Genomic DNA, 17005 nt, shown 5'->3' on the forward strand with positions numbered 1-17005 from the left:
ACAATAGAAATACACAGCAGACAGTACAAATACACTAGAAATACATTGCACACAGTACAAATACACTAGAAATACATAGCACACAGTCAAAATACACAGTAGAAATACTTAGCGCACAATAGAAATACACAGTAGAAATACACAGCACACAGTACAAATACACTAGAAATACTATAGCACACAGTCGAAATACACAGTAGAAATACTATAGCACACAGTCGAAATACACAGTAGAAATACAGAGCAGACAATAGCAATACACAGTAGAAATACACATCACAGTAGAAATACACATCACAATAGAGATACACAGTAGAAATACACAGTAGAAATAAACATCACAGAGTCGAAATACACAGCAGAAATACAGAGAAGACAATAGAAATACACAGCAGAAATACACATCACAATAGAAATACACAGTAGAAATACACATCACAATAGAAATACACAGTAGAAATACAGAGCAGACAATAGAAATACACAGTAGAAATACATGTCACAGTCTCTCTCTCTCTCTCTCTTTTCTCTCTCTCTCTCTCCCTCATTGTGATCATCACACAATAGAAATACACTGCTCACAGTAGAAATATACTGTAGGAATACAGAGTAGAAATAAACATCACACAGTAGAAATACACAGCACATAGTCGAAATGCACAGTAGAAATACACATCACAATAGAGACACACAGTAGAAATACACATCACAATAGAGATACACAGTAGAAATACACATCACAATAGAGATACACAGTAGAAATACACAGCACAATAGAGATACACAGTAGACAGTAGAAATACAGAGCAGACAATAGAGATACACAGTAGAAATACACATCACAATAGAGATACACAGTAGAAATACACATCACAATAGAGATACACAGTAGAAATACACATCACAATAGAGATACACAGTAGAAATACATTTCACAATAGAGATACCTGTAGAAATACAGAGCAGACAATAGAAATACACAGTAGAAATACACATCACAGTAGAAATACACATCACAATAGAAATACACATCACAATAGAAATACACAGTAGAAATACAGAGCAGACAATAGAAATACACAGTAGAAATACACATAACAGTAGAAATACACATCACAATAGAAATACACAGTAGAAATACATAGCACACAGTACAAATATACTAGAAATACATATCACAGTCGAAATACACAGGAGAAATACAGAGCAGACAATAGAAATACACAGTAGAAATACACATCACAGTAGAAATACACATCACAATAGAGATACACAGTAGAAATACACATCGCACAGTAGAAATACATATCACATTAGAGATACACAGTGGAAATACACAGTAAAAATAAACATCACACAGTCGAAATACACAGTAGAAATACACAGCACACATTCAAAATACACAGTAGAAATACAGAGCAGACAATAGAAATACACAGCAGACAGTACAAATACACTAGAAATACATAGCACACAGTCGAAATACACAGTAGAAATACTAAGCGCACAATAGAAATACACAGTAGAAATACACATCACAGTAGAAATACACAGTACAAATACACAGCACACAGTACAAGTACACTAGAAATACTATAGCACACAGTAGAAATACACAGTAGAAATACAGAGCAGACAATAGCAATACAAAGTAGAAATACACATTACAGTAGAAATACACATCACAATAGAGATACACAGTAGAAATACACAGTAGTAATAAACATCACACAGTCGAAATACACAGTAGAAATACAAAGCACAGAGTCGAAATACACAGCAGAAATACAGAGAAGACAATAGAAATACACAGTAGAAATACACATCACAATAGAAATACACAGTAGAAATACAGAGCAGACAATAGAAATACAGAGTAGAAATACATGTCAGTCTCTCTCTCTCTCTCTCTCTCTCTCTCTCTCTCTCTCTCTCTCTCTCCCTCATTGTGATCATCACACAATAGAAATACACTGCACACAGTAGAAATATACTGTAGGAATACAGAGTAGAAATAAACATTACACAGCACATAGTCGAAATGCACAGTAGAAATACACATCACAATAGAGATACACAGTAGAAATACACAGCACACAGTCGAAATAGACAGTAGAAATACACATCACAATAGAGATACACAGTAGAAATACACATCACAATAGAGATACACAGTAGAAATACACATCACAATAGAGATACACAGCAGAAATACACAGCACAATAGAGATACACAGTAGAAATACACATCACAATAGAGATACACAGTAGAAATACACATCACAATAGAGATACACAGTAGAAATACATATCACAATAGAGATACACAGTAGACAGTAGAAATACAGAGCAGACAATAGAAATACACAGTAGAAATACACATAACAGTAGAAATAAACATCACAATAGAAATACACAGTAGAAATACATAGCACACAGTACAAATACACTAGAAATACATATCACAGTCGAAATACACAGGAGAAATACAGAGCAGACAATAGAAATACACAGTAGAAATACACATCACAATAGAGATACACAGTAGAAATACACATCGCACAGTAGAAATACATATCACAATAGAGATACACAGTCGAAATACACACTAGAAATACATAGCACACAGTCGAAATACACAGTAGAAATACTAAGCGCACAATAGAAATACACAGTAGAAATACACATCACAGTAGAAATACACAGTACAAATACACAGCACACAGTACAAATACACTAGAAATACTGTAGCACACAGTCGAAATACACAGTAGAAATACAGAGCAGACAATAGCAATACAAAGTAGAAATACACATTACAGTAGAAATACACATCACAATAGAGATACACAGTAGAAATACACAGTAGTAATAAACATCACACAGTCGAAATACACAGTAGAAATACAAAGCACAGAGTCGAAATACACAGCAGAAATACAGAGAAGACAATAGAAATACACAGTAGAAATACACATCACAATAGAAATACACAGTAGAAATACAGAGCAGACAATAGAAATACAGAGTAGAAATACATGTCACAGTCTCTCTCTCTCTCTCTCTCTCTCTCTCTCTCTCTCTCTCTCTCTCTCTCTCTCTCTCTCTCTCCTCATTGTGATCATCACACAATAGAAATACACTGCACACAGTAGAAATATACTGTAGGAATACAGAGTAGAAATAAACATTACACAGTAGAAATACACAGCACATAGTCGAAATGCACAGTAGAAATACACATCACAATAGAGATACACAGTAGAAATACACATCACAATAGAGATACACAGTAGAAATACACAGCACACAGTCGAAATAGACAGTAGAAATACAGAGCAGACAATAGAGATACACAGTAGAAATACATATCACAATAGAGATACACAGTAGACAGTAGAAATACAGAGCAGACAATAGAAATACACAGCAGAAATACACATCACAATAGAAATACACAGTAGAAATACAGAGCAGACAATAGAAATACACAGTGGAAATACACATAACAGTAGAAATACACAGTAGAAATACAGAGCAGACAATAGAAATACACAGTAGAAATACACATAACAGTAGAAATACACATCACAATAGAAATACACAGTAGAAATACATAGCACACAGTACAAATACACTAGAAATACATATCACAGTCGAAATACACAGGAGAAATACAGAGCAGACAATAGAAATACACAGTAGAAATACACATCACAGTAGAAATACAAATCACAATAGAGATACACAGTAGAAATACAAATCACAATAGAGATACACAGTAGAAATACACAGCACACAGTCGAAATAGACAGTAGAAATACACATCACAATAGAGATACACAGTAGAAATACACAGCACAATAGAGATACACAGTAGACAGTAGAAATACAGAGCAGACAATAGAGATACACAGTAGAAATACACATCACAATAGAGATACACAGTAGAAATACATATCACAATAGAGATACACAGTAGACAGTAGAAATACAGAGCAGACAATAGAAATACACAGTAGAAATACACATAACAGTAGAAATACACATCACAATAGAAATACACAGTAGAAATACATAGCACACAGTACAAATACACTAGAAATACATATCACAGTCGAAATACACAGGAGAAATACAGAGCAGACAATAGAAATACACAGTAGAAATACACATCACAGTAGAAATACACATCACAATAGAGATACACAGTAGAAATACAAATCACAATAGAGATACACAGTAGAAATACACAGCACACAGTCGAAATAGACAGTAGAAATACACATCACAATAGAGATACACAGTAGAAATACACAGCACAATAGAGATACACAGTAGAAATACACATCACAATAGAGATACACAGTAGAAATACACATCACAATAGAGATACACAGTAGAAATACATATCACAATAGAGATACACAGTAGAAATACAGAGCAGACAATAGAAATACACAGTAGAAATACACATCACAGTAGAAATACACATCACAATAGAAATACACATCACAATAGAAATACACAGTAGAAATACAGAGCAGACAATAGAAATACACAGTAGAAATACACATCACAATAGAGATACACAGTAGAAATACAAATCACAATAGAGATACACAGTAGAAATACACATCAAAATAGAGATACACAGTAGAAATACATATCACAATAGAGATACACAGTAGACAGTAGAAATACAGAGCAGACAATAGAAATACACAGTAGAAATACACATAACAGTAGAAATACACATCACAATAGAAATACATGGTAGAAATACACATAACAGTAGAAATACACATCACAATAGAAATACACAGTAGAAATACATAGCACAGTAGAAATACACATCACACAGTAGAAATACATATCACAATAGAGATACACAGTGGAAATACACAGTAAAAATAAACATCACACAGTCGAAATACACAGTAGAAATACACAGCACACAGTCAAAATACACAGTAGAAATACAGAGCAGACAATAGAAATACACAGCAGACAGTACAAACACACTAGAAATACATAGCACACAGTCGAAATACACACTAGAAATACATAGCACACAGTCGAAATACACAGTAGAAATACTAAGTGCACAATAGAAATACACAGTAGAAATACACATCACAATAGAGATACACAGTAGAAATACATATCACAATAGAGATACACAGTAGACAGTAGAAATACAGAGCAGACAATAGAGATACACAGTAGAAATACATATCACAATAGAGATACACAGTAGACAGTAGAAATACAGAGCAGACAATAGAAATACACAGCAGAAATACACATCACAATAGAAATACACAGTAGAAATACATAGCACACAGTACAAATACACTAGAAATACATATCACAGTCGAAATACACAGGAGAAATACAGAGCAGACAATAGAAATACACAGTAGAAATACACATCACAGTAGAAATACACATCACAATAGAGATACACAGTAGAAATACACATCGCACAATAGAAATACATATCACAATAGAGATACACAGTGGAAATACACAGTAAAAATAAACATCACACAGTCGAAATACACAGTAGAAATACACAGCACACAGTCAAAATACACAGTAGAAATACAGAGCAGACAATAGAAATACACAGCAGACAGTACAAATACACTAGAAATACATAGCACACAGTCGAAATACACACTAGAAATACATAGCACACAGTCGAAATACACAGTAGAAATACTAAGTGCACAATAGAAATACACAGTAGAAATACACATCACAATAGAGATACACAGTAGAAATACATATCACAATAGAGATACACAGTAGACAGTAGAAATACAGAGCAGACAATAGAGATACACAGTAGAAATACATATCACAATAGAGATACACAGTAGACAGTAGAAATACAGAGCAGACAATAGAAATACACAGTGGAAATACACATCACAATAGAAATACACAGTAGAAATACAGAGCAGACAATAGAAATACACAGTGGAAATACACATAACAGTAGAAATACACAGTAGAAATACAGAGCAGACAATAGAAATACACAGTAGAAATACACATAACAGTAGAAATACACATCACAATAGAAATACACAGTAGAAATACATAGCACACAGTACAAATACACTAGAAATACATATCACAGTCGAAATACACAGGAGAAATACAGAGCAGACAATAGAAATACACAGTAGAAATACACATCACAGTAGAAATACAAATCACAATAGAGATACACAGTAGAAATACACAGCACACAGTCGAAATAGACAGTAGAAATACACATCACAATAGAGATACACAGTAGAAATACACAGCACAATAGAGATACACAGTAGACAGTAGAAATACAGAGCAGACAATAGAGATACACAGTAGAAATACACATCACAATAGAGATACACAGTAGAAATACATATCACAATAGAGATACACAGTAGACAGTAGAAATACAGAGCAGACAATAGAAATACACAGTAGAAATACAGAGCAGACAATAGAAATACACAGTAGAAATACACATAACAGTAGAAATACACATCACAATAGAAATACACAGTAGAAATACATAGCACACAGTACAAATACACTAGAAATACATATCACAGTCGAAATACACAGGAGAAATACAGAGCAGACAATCGAAATACACAGTAGAAATACACATCACAGTAAAAATACACATCACAATAGAGATACACAGTAGAAATACAAGTCACAATAGAGATACACAGTAGAAATACACAGCACACAGTCGAAATAGACAGTAGAAATACACATCACAATAGAGATACACAGTAGAAATACACAGCACAATAGAGATACACAGTAGAAATACACATCACAATAGAGATACACAGTAGAAATACATATCACAATAGAGATACACAGTAGAAATACAGAGCAGACAATAGAAATACACAGTAGAAATACACATCACAGTAGAAATACACATCACAATAGAAATACACATCACAATAGAAATACACAGTAGAAATACAGAGCAGACAATAGAAATACACAGTAGAAATACACATAACAGTAGAAATACACAGTAGAAATACAGAGCAGACAATAGAAATACACAGTAGAAATACACATAACAGTAGAAATACACATCACAATAGAAATACACAGTAGAAATACATAGCAGACAATAGAAATACACAGCAGACAGTACAAATACACTAGAAATACATAGCACACAGTCGAAATACACACTAGAAATACATAGCACACCGTCGAAATACACAGTAGAAATACTAAGCGCACAATAGAAATACACAGTAGAAATACACATCACAATAGAGATACACAGTAGAAATACACATCACAATAGAGATACACAGTAGAAATACACATCACAATAGAGATACACAGTAGAAATACACATCACAATAGAGATACACAGTAGACAGTAGAAATACAGAGCAGACAATAGAGATACACAGTAGAAATACATATCACAATAGAGATACACAGTAGACAGTAGAAATACAGAGCAGACAATAGAAATACACAGTAGATATACACATCACAGTAGAAATACACATCACAGTAGAAATACACATCACAATAGAGATACACAGTAGAAATACACGGTAGAAATAAACATCACACAGTCGAAATACACAGTAGAAATTCAAAGCACAGAGTCTAAATACACAGCAGAAATACAGAGAAGACAATAGAAATACACAGTAGAAATACACATCACAGTAGAAATACACATCACAATAGAGATACACAGTAGAAATACACAGTAGAAATAAACATCACACAGTCGAAATACACAGTAGAAATACAAAGCACAGAGTCGAAATACACAGCAGAAATACAGAGAAGACAATAGAAATACACAGTAGAAATACACATCACAATAGAAATACACAGTAGAAATACAGAGCAGACAATAGAAATACAGAGTAGAAATACATGTCACAGTCTCTCTCTCTCTCTCTCTCTCTCTCTCTCCCTCATTGTGATCATCACACAATAGAAATACACTGCAAACAGTATAAATATACTGTAGGAATACAGAATAGAAATAAACATCACACAGTAGAAATACACAGCACATAGTCGAAATGCACAGTAGAAATACACATCACAATAGAGATACACAGTTGAAATACACATCACAATAGAGATACACAGTAGAAATAGACAGCACACAGTCGAAATAGACAGTAGAAATACACATCACAATAGAGATACACAGTAGAAATACACATCACAATAGAAATACACAGTAGAAATACACATAACAGTAGAAATACACATCACAATAGAAATACACAGTAGAAATACAGAGCAGACAATAGACATACACGGTAGAAATACACATAACAGTAGAAATACACATCACAATAGAAATACACAGTAGACATACATAGCACACAGTACAAATACACTAGAAATACATATCACAGTCGAAATATACAGGAGAAATACAGAGCAGACGATAGAAATACACAGTAGAAATACACATCACAGTAGAAATACACATCACAATAGAAATACACAGTAGAAATACATAGCACACAGTACAAATACACTAGAAATACATATCACAGTCGAAATACACAGGAGAAATACAGAGCAGACAATAAAAATACACAGTAGAAATACACATCACAGTAGAAATACACATCACAATAGAGATACACAGTAGAAATACACATCGCACAGTAGAAATACATATCACAATAGAGATACACAGTGGAAATACACAGTAAAAATAAACATCACACAGTCGAAATACACTGTAGAAATACACAGCACACATTCAAAATACACAGTAGAAATACAGAGCAGACAATAGAAATATACAGCAGACAGTACAAATACACTAGAAATACATTGCACACAGTACAAATACACTAGAAATACATAGCACACAGTCGAAATACACACTAGAAATACATAGCACACAGTCGAAATACACAGTAGAAATACTAAGCGCACAATAGAAATACACAGTAGAAATACACATCACAGTAGAAATACACAGTAGAAATACACAGCACACAGTACAAGTACACTAGAAATACTATAGCACACAGTCGAAATACACAGTAGATATACAGAGCAGACAATAGCAATACACAGTAGAAATACACATCACAGTAGAAATACACATCACAATAGAAATACACAGTAGAAATACAGAGCAGACAATAGAAATACAGAGTAGAAATACATGTCACAGTAGAAATACACATCACAATAGAAATACACAGTAGAAATACACAGCACACAGTACACATACACTAGAAATACATAGCACACAGTAGAAATACATTGTAGAAATACACATCACACAGTCCAAACACACTGTAGAAATACACAGTAGCAATACACATCACATTATAAATACACAGTAGAAATACTGGAAAGTGCCTAAAGAAGCTTGTATCCCTCTGAAACGCTCAAAATTGACATGAGTGAGTTTTCACCATAAATGAATTAAAGGGCAGGTGAAACCATCTTTGCCATACAATAGATCCACATTCAGCCAGTCCAGGCTAGGAAACTTCCTTGAAAAACCTTTTTTCAGTGAAATACAACATAGTCTACTTCACAGTTCAAAAACACACGTCTCTCGCTCTGAAATGCTCAAAGTTGACAGAAGTGAGTTTTCACCATAAATAGATTAAAGAACACGTTAAACCATGTTTGCCATGATATTTATCCAAATTCAACTATTCCTGGCAAAGAGAATTCCTTGAAAAACCCTTTTTCAGTGAAATACAGATTAAGGAACTTCACAGTGAAAAAATACGCTTCTCTCAATCTGAAACGCTCAAAATTGACATAAGTGAGTTTGTAGCGCAGCGTCTCGGCATGAGATGGAGACTAGACTTGCCTGTTATTCGCTGTCCACTCACTGTAAGGATCGGCAGGATCTCCAGTGTCTTCTCCACTTTCAGAGGACGAGTCAGAGGCACTCACAGAAGTGGGCTCCAGTGAGCATTCTGTGTCAGACTTCCCCTCGAGATTGTGTCTTCTTCAGATGAGTATGAAGTTAGAAAGTTATGAAAACATAATTAATCTTTGCAAACCCTCACTTTATCCCCATCTCAATCCCTTCCTCTCATACACACTTTGTATACTACTGTTGTATGACTGTTTGCATACATTGCTTTGCAATTGCTATTGTTATATTGCAATTGTTAATTTTGTAATTACAATCTCACTCACACTTCACACACAGTCTCACTCACTCACACGCACACACGCGTATGTCAAATATTTGGCATTTTGACATACACTGGTGTTATATCTGAAACTTAATTCTCACATTCCATTCACTCTTTATTCAGAGCAAGTACTGACTGGTATCTTTGGTGGGGCCCTTCCTACTTTTTTTGTGTTAAAAGAATGGATGTGGAGGGCCCCCTAGCTAAGTTCACCTTGGGCCCCAAATTGCTAAATCTGCCACTGCATGAACGGGGACATACCTGTGCCCGAGCTGGTGAGAGAGTTGTAGGCATATTCAATCCAGGGGAGATTGGAGCTCCAGGAGGAGGAATGTCGGGTAGTGTCGCACCGGAGGGCCGTCTCCAGGTTCTGGTTGACCCGCTCTGTCTGGCCGTTGGATTGGGGATGATAACCTGAGGTCAAACGCAACAATGTGTGACCAGGTGCAACTGGGTCTGGGCAGAGGGTGCAGCAGACCAGTAGGACGGCGATTAGAAGCTTTAGCTCGGGCACAGACAGAGCAGGCAGCCACAAACTCCTCCTTGTCCTTTAGATAAACTCGGCCACCAGTCCAGTCCAAAAGCGGACACAAATAATATCTTCTTTCTCAGTGTTATGCAATATCTATCAATCAGTACCCGGTCCTTTATGAACAACAATTAGCCTACATTTGCATTTGTGAGTCTTAGTGATTTACAGTCCCCCTTATTTGACTAATCCACCTTGCTTTCTACCCTCCCATCCCCTCTCCAGCCTTTACTTTGTTTCAGTTGGTAGCTGTGGGCTCAGCCAGTTTCTTTGCAGCAGCATTACTGTCAGCCCTTGCCTACTCCTACTGCCACTACCTGAACCGACCATCAGCAGAGTCAGCAGTCATCCACCCCAGCACACCCAACCACCTCACCTACAACAAGCAGGGCAACAGCATGCCAAAGAATGAGAAGTACATCCCCATGGAGTTTAAGGTGGGCTGGTTATAATATAATCTACTGTCACCTCTTTTAGACAGTTCAAGATAAAATATGTAAGATTTCTGCATCAAAATATCTAAAAACAACTAGACCTTTGTCATATGTTTTGGTGAGTTTAGAGTTTTATTGGTGTTCTTACATTATCCCAAATGTTTCCAACATTGTTCAAACCCAGAGAATTCCATCATCAGTGAGTGAGGAAGGGCAAACAAGACCAACAATTACATGAATTAAATTTTAAAGCATTACCTTGTTCATGAACATATGTGCCTGAGTCATGTAGCTAGATTTTCATCAGCAATTGTGTTTTTTTTAATGGCATGTTTATGACCACCACACAATTTTTTAAAGAATTTGTAATGCTGTGTTTAATCTGCCTGTTATCAATCCAGATCAGTCTTTGCAAAGGTCATTACTTTTCTGCCTTTATCTGATATCTCCTCATTACAGACGCTAAACAAGAACAATCTCCACGTGAACGAAGAGAGTTGCAACCACTTCCCCTCTCCGCTGGCCTCCAGCAACATGTTCACCACCACCTATTACCCTACTGGCCTCAGCAAGTATGACTTCCATCCAGACTCCCCCTGCAGGAGCTACATGCACAGCTGAGAATACACAACCAGCCTCTAAAAACAAACCAACCCTCTTTACTTACCCAAACACCATCCTGGAGTGTTTCCTTGTTCATAAAATACAACAAGATTTTGATTGAATATCAAAGAGTGGCTGAGAGAGTCTTCAAGTGGACACTAAAATCTCTCTTCTGATCCAGTTTGCCTTTCTCTTCCGTTCAAATTTGTAGAACAGTTAATGAGATCTTAAAGGCTCGGTTCACCTAAATTACGCTTATCTTTTGTGATCTTGCCATGTAGATGTTTTTGGTTTTCTTTGTCTACGTTTTGAGATATGCGCTGACAGAAACTAAAACAATATTGAGCAACATCTCTTTCCAGAAGCAAACTTGACTTTGGATAATCCACAGACCCTACTGCAAACTGTTAAACAAGGACTATTTCTTTAGTAGAAGGTACTTCAAATTCACAAGTTGTGTGTAGTAACTCAATCTGACATTGTTGGAAACGGAATAAATGGCTTGTGGAGTGAAATTTGCTTTGGCATAGTTACACGTTTCCTATAAAAGAAGCAGTTTCTTGTGCATTACACCCCGGCCACTGACGCTGCCAGTCTGCTGCTAACTTTGTGGACTGGCAGCTCTCAGGGAACACAACAAATAGACCCCTAAACTCGCTGCACAGCTAACTAAACAAAGCTGCTACATTTAGCAACAGTTAGCACTTATTTTAGTAACGTCACTACCAGAATCTGTCCATCTGGTAGGACACCCCATAAATCGCCTCATTACTGTATTTGCCTCATTACTGTAACAGGAAATTGGAGGGAAAACCATAAAATATTTTCTTTCTTTTGTATAGTAAACTCTGGCTGCATCGTTCTTTTTATACATCTATGGCAGAGTCATAAAAATTCAGAGAGCATTCATTGGACGAAATCTTTTTTGCATACAACTTGAGTACAAACTGCAAAGAAATTCATGGCATGTCACATTCAATGAAGAATTGCTGCACGTAATCTCCTCTTGAGATTTGTGTGCCCCGTAAACAACCAATTATACATGCTACTGTGTTCTTGTTACTATTCAGACACTTGAGCTGGCGCTGTGGTGAAAATGTTTGTTAGTGAAGTTTGGTTCCATTAGCCTTCTGTTACCTGTCCTAACCACACACTTATTAGACACTGATTGTACTCAGCCGATAAGAGTGATGCTGCAGTTTGTATTCTGTTAGTGTTATATTCTCCAAAATAATACCATTTTACACCAAATTTAGTGTCTACATGCATGTTTTTTCAATAGATGTAATCCACTAAAAATAGGCGATTGATTCTTTTGCCTTTGTCCCATGTCTTCCATCACTACCGAATGGAGCTGTGGCCGCTTAACACCCAACATTACTGCAGTGTTTTTTGACCCAGGAATAAATATTGATTGTACCCTTTCCCTAGAAGACACAAGCCAAATGTTAGTGTTTTTTTTTTTGTCTAGTGTCAAAGGGGTAATGACCTACAGTCAAAGTTTACAGGACAAAGTTGAACAATAAAGTGAGCTCCAACTCACAAGCCCGCTAAAGTTGGCCTGGTTGCGCACCAAAACAAGAAACACATCCTTGAATTCATCACTTGTACAGGCTTGAATATTAATTGAAATTTGTGCTAATGTGGCCACAGCTTGAGTATGTTGGAGTTTTTCAAATGCTTGTTGTTTCACAATACTTGCAAAGCCTCCTGTGAAAGCTGACGGGCTAGGTGTTTTCTCCCATTTTATTGCTGATTCTGTTGTTTGAGGTGAAAGAAGACGTGACTGGTTCACCGGTTGCACAAACAATGAGCCAATCATCATCAAAGAGCCATGTGTAGCCGGGTCCACTGCAAGTCTTTGGTTCTCTAAATGAAACCTAAAGTGCAGGTGTCCCCTTCCTCTCACTTCACCCACCCTGAGGTGCTCCGCTTGTACTCAGGACATAGTTCCAGGGTTCCAACTAGACTTCAGACATTAGATGTACCTGGACTTCCACTGGACTGAGAATTGTTTTGGGGATTTTCCTTTTTCTTGTTTTCAACAGGTGGGTTCAGATGACTTGATGATGCTGTAGATTATTTGTCTTGAACACATACGTTTGGATTGCCATCAGTAAAGACTGAAAAACAAAAAAAGTGATAAAACAAAAGAATAATGTGTTGTACTTCATCCTTCACTGCGTGTGAATGGAGGAAAGAACTAAAAAGAATTTCAGATCTCTGGCTCATTTGCTTTAATGTTCATGTGTCAAAGGAAAAATAACACTGAGAAGGACATTTTTGACACACTCTTAGTATATGCTGTACTTTTTAAAAAATGCCAATTTGTGGACTTTTTTCTGTCATCAGATTATATGAAGATTGTAGGTGTGTTCACTGATCTAACTGTTTGTATTCAACCCAATCGCCAGAGTAAATGTTGGCAATGTGTGTTCCTGTAGACTACAGATATTTTGAAACTTTACATTTGATATTTCATTTAAAAATGTAAGCTTCTTTATTTTGAAACTTTACAAGGTTACATGTTAATAAGGTACATTTATTATCATTTTTTAAAACACAAGGATTTGGGAAAACAAAACTATGTTTAAGTCCTTTGCCCTGCATTCACAGAAAACCAAACCAAAACAATCTATTTTATAAAATGGAGTGTTGATGATGAATTGAGTCTTCCAGCCTGGGGAAAGAAGCTGCACGCACCATAGTCTGGTTTTATGGCAGCAGATAATTCTGTATCATTTTCAAGATGGCAGCAGGGTGAACTGACTATGGCTTGGCTGGGTGGTGTCATTTACTATCCTTTGGGCTATGTGCAGACATCTCACCTCACCGATGTGACTGATGCTTGGTAGATGGGTACCAGTGATGCTCTGGGCAGTTTTAATTACCCGCTGTAGAGCCTTCCTGTACTGGGCTGTGCAAGAACGATGCCAGTTGGTGATGTTTCCAGTCAGGATGCTTTCTTTTGCTCCTCAGTAAAAGTTGATCATAATCTGGCTCCAGAATTTAGCCTTCCTAAATTTCTGGAGGAAGTAGAGTCTTTTCTGTCCTTTTTTTAAGCCAGGTTGGTGATGTGTGATGACCAAGATAAGCTCTCAGTAATGGTTATTCCAAGGAACCTAAAACTGTTCACCTGCTTCACCTCAGCTCCACTGATGTAGCCAGTGGCAAAATCAACATTCAGTGCATTGGTTTTGCTCACGTTGATTGTTCAACCACTCTGTGCACCACTCTGCAGAATTGTTGGTTGATATGAACACTCATCATTGTTGATTATGCAGCCAAGCACACAGCCCTGGGGGGCTCTGGTGTTGAGCACTAACATAGAGGAGGTGTGGCCGCCAATCCATACTCTCTGGGGTCTGCTTGTGAGGAAGTCCAATATCCAGTTGCAGAGTGTCCTACTCAAGCCCAGAGAGTTATGTTTTCCGGTTAGCTTCATGGGTGAGATTGTCTTGAATGCTGAGCTGAAGTCAATAAACAGCATTCTGATGTAGCTCTTCTTAATCTCCAGGTGTGGGAAGACTAAGTGAAGGGCAGTATATATGGTATCCTCTCTGGATCTGTTGGTTCTGAATGCATGCTGGTGTGGATCCATGCTGGCAGGGATATTGTCTTTCATGTGCTATAGAACCAGTTTCTCTAAGCACCTACTAAGACTTAGACACAACAGACTTTTTAGGTACAGGGACAATGATGGATGTCTTGAGGCAGGAGGGAACAGGCTCCTGTGAGTGAGATGTAAAAAATGTCTGTAATGACATGAATCCAGCAGAGTGGCCTCACACATGATGGGATGCACCTGTATTTGGATCATCTGCCACACGTCCACAGTGCTCTTGGTGTTGAGGTCCCTCTCCAGTCTCTGATGACGTCTCCTCTTTGCCGTCTTCATGCCAGTTTTCAGTCTTGCTCTGGTGGTATTGTATACTTCCTTGTCACCTGACTGAATGAAAGGCTGCTTTTTTGGCTCTGCATAGAGCCCTCACTTCTCCATTCATCTAGGCCTTTTGGTTGGGGAATTATCTTACTGTCTTTGTGATTACCACACCAGCAACATATTTGCTGATATATCATGTCACTGAAGACATATATTCATCAAGACTGACGTTGTTATCCTGAGTGGCAGCATATCTGAATATTTGCCAGTATGTGCAGTCAAAACAGTCCTGAATGGCTGCTGTAGCTTCATCTGTCCACACTTTTACAGTTTTTACTGATGATTTGACCCTCTTGATCAACTGGGAGTAAGAAGGCAGAAGAAGCAGAGAACTACGATCTGACAGGCCAGGGTGAGGATGTGGGAGGGCTTTGTAGCTGCCAGGAATATTTGTATACACATGATCCAGGATATTTGTTCCTCCAGTGGAGAAAATAGGTAAAACGGCTCTCAGTCTGTTTGATTAACCTGTTAAGCCTAAGCAGAGCCTAATTTGGCTATTTTTTGAGCACCTAGGGTAATATAAGTGAAATATATAGTTTGGTACCTGAGAAATTTTAAATTTAAAAACTGTGTAAAAATGGCACATTTGGAGATTCTGCCTGAGTACTCTGTACTAAAACCTCTCTAATTTTGTTCTGATTCACTTTATTATCATAGAAGTTGGCAGAGGTAATGTTCAGATGTTTTGATATAGTTTGCTAGAGATTTGGACCACTTTATCCTCCTGCTCCCAGGCATTAGCCAAAAGAAGTCTTGGTAGAGGAACAGCTTTAGGTCAAAGTCGGGTCAGCTTAGCTCTGATGCTGTCTCTCTTTCCTCTTTTCTTGGGATGATCGCAATACTTTCTGTTATGTTTTGTCCCATTGGTCCTGGCTGGCAGCTCAGAAGATGGCGTTGGTGGAAATAATCTAGACCACCACTTGAGTGCATCTTCATCATCGGTAAAGTGTGCTTCAGTAGAAGGTGAAAAAGTAGTGAAAATGTAGCAAAGATAAAAGTATTAATGTATAAAAATGTATTTTTTTTTACATGAGTTTTTTGGTTTGTTTATTCTGCTAACAGCTGGCATATATCTGCCAGCGGAAACTACAGGGGTTATTGGACTATTGCCTCTTGCCAGTACAATATGATATTAAAGACAGGGCGTGCCAGGGGTAGTTGGTTAGCTAACTTCAGAAGAGATCTCTGCAGCACCACCAGCACAGTATATAAGGAGTACAATAGTGTTTTTTCACACCCTGTTGATAATGTAAGTTAATTTTTTGGGATGTTTTAAATTGCTATT

At 36.9% G+C, this 17005-nt stretch overlaps 1 protein-coding gene across 1 annotated transcript in view; it reads left to right on the top strand.

Annotated features, from left to right (window-relative positions):
* Window positions 1-12099, top strand: part of LOC140992146 (semaphorin-5B-like) — a 64930-nt gene extending 52831 nt beyond the window's left edge. The window contains exons 20-21 of the mRNA XM_073462410.1: window positions 10963-11174; window positions 11631-12099. Coding sequence (XP_073318511.1) covers window positions 10963-11174; window positions 11631-11792 — 374 coding nt within the window. The 3' untranslated portion in view covers window positions 11793-12099. The remainder of the gene's footprint in view (window positions 1-10962; window positions 11175-11630) is intronic.
* The last annotated feature ends 4906 nt before the right edge of the window (window positions 12100-17005 follow it).

The sequence above is a fragment of the Pagrus major genome, chromosome 24 (assembly GCF_040436345.1).
Source record: "Pagrus major chromosome 24, Pma_NU_1.0".
In the NCBI taxonomy this organism is placed as follows: Eukaryota; Metazoa; Chordata; class Actinopteri; order Spariformes; family Sparidae; genus Pagrus; species Pagrus major.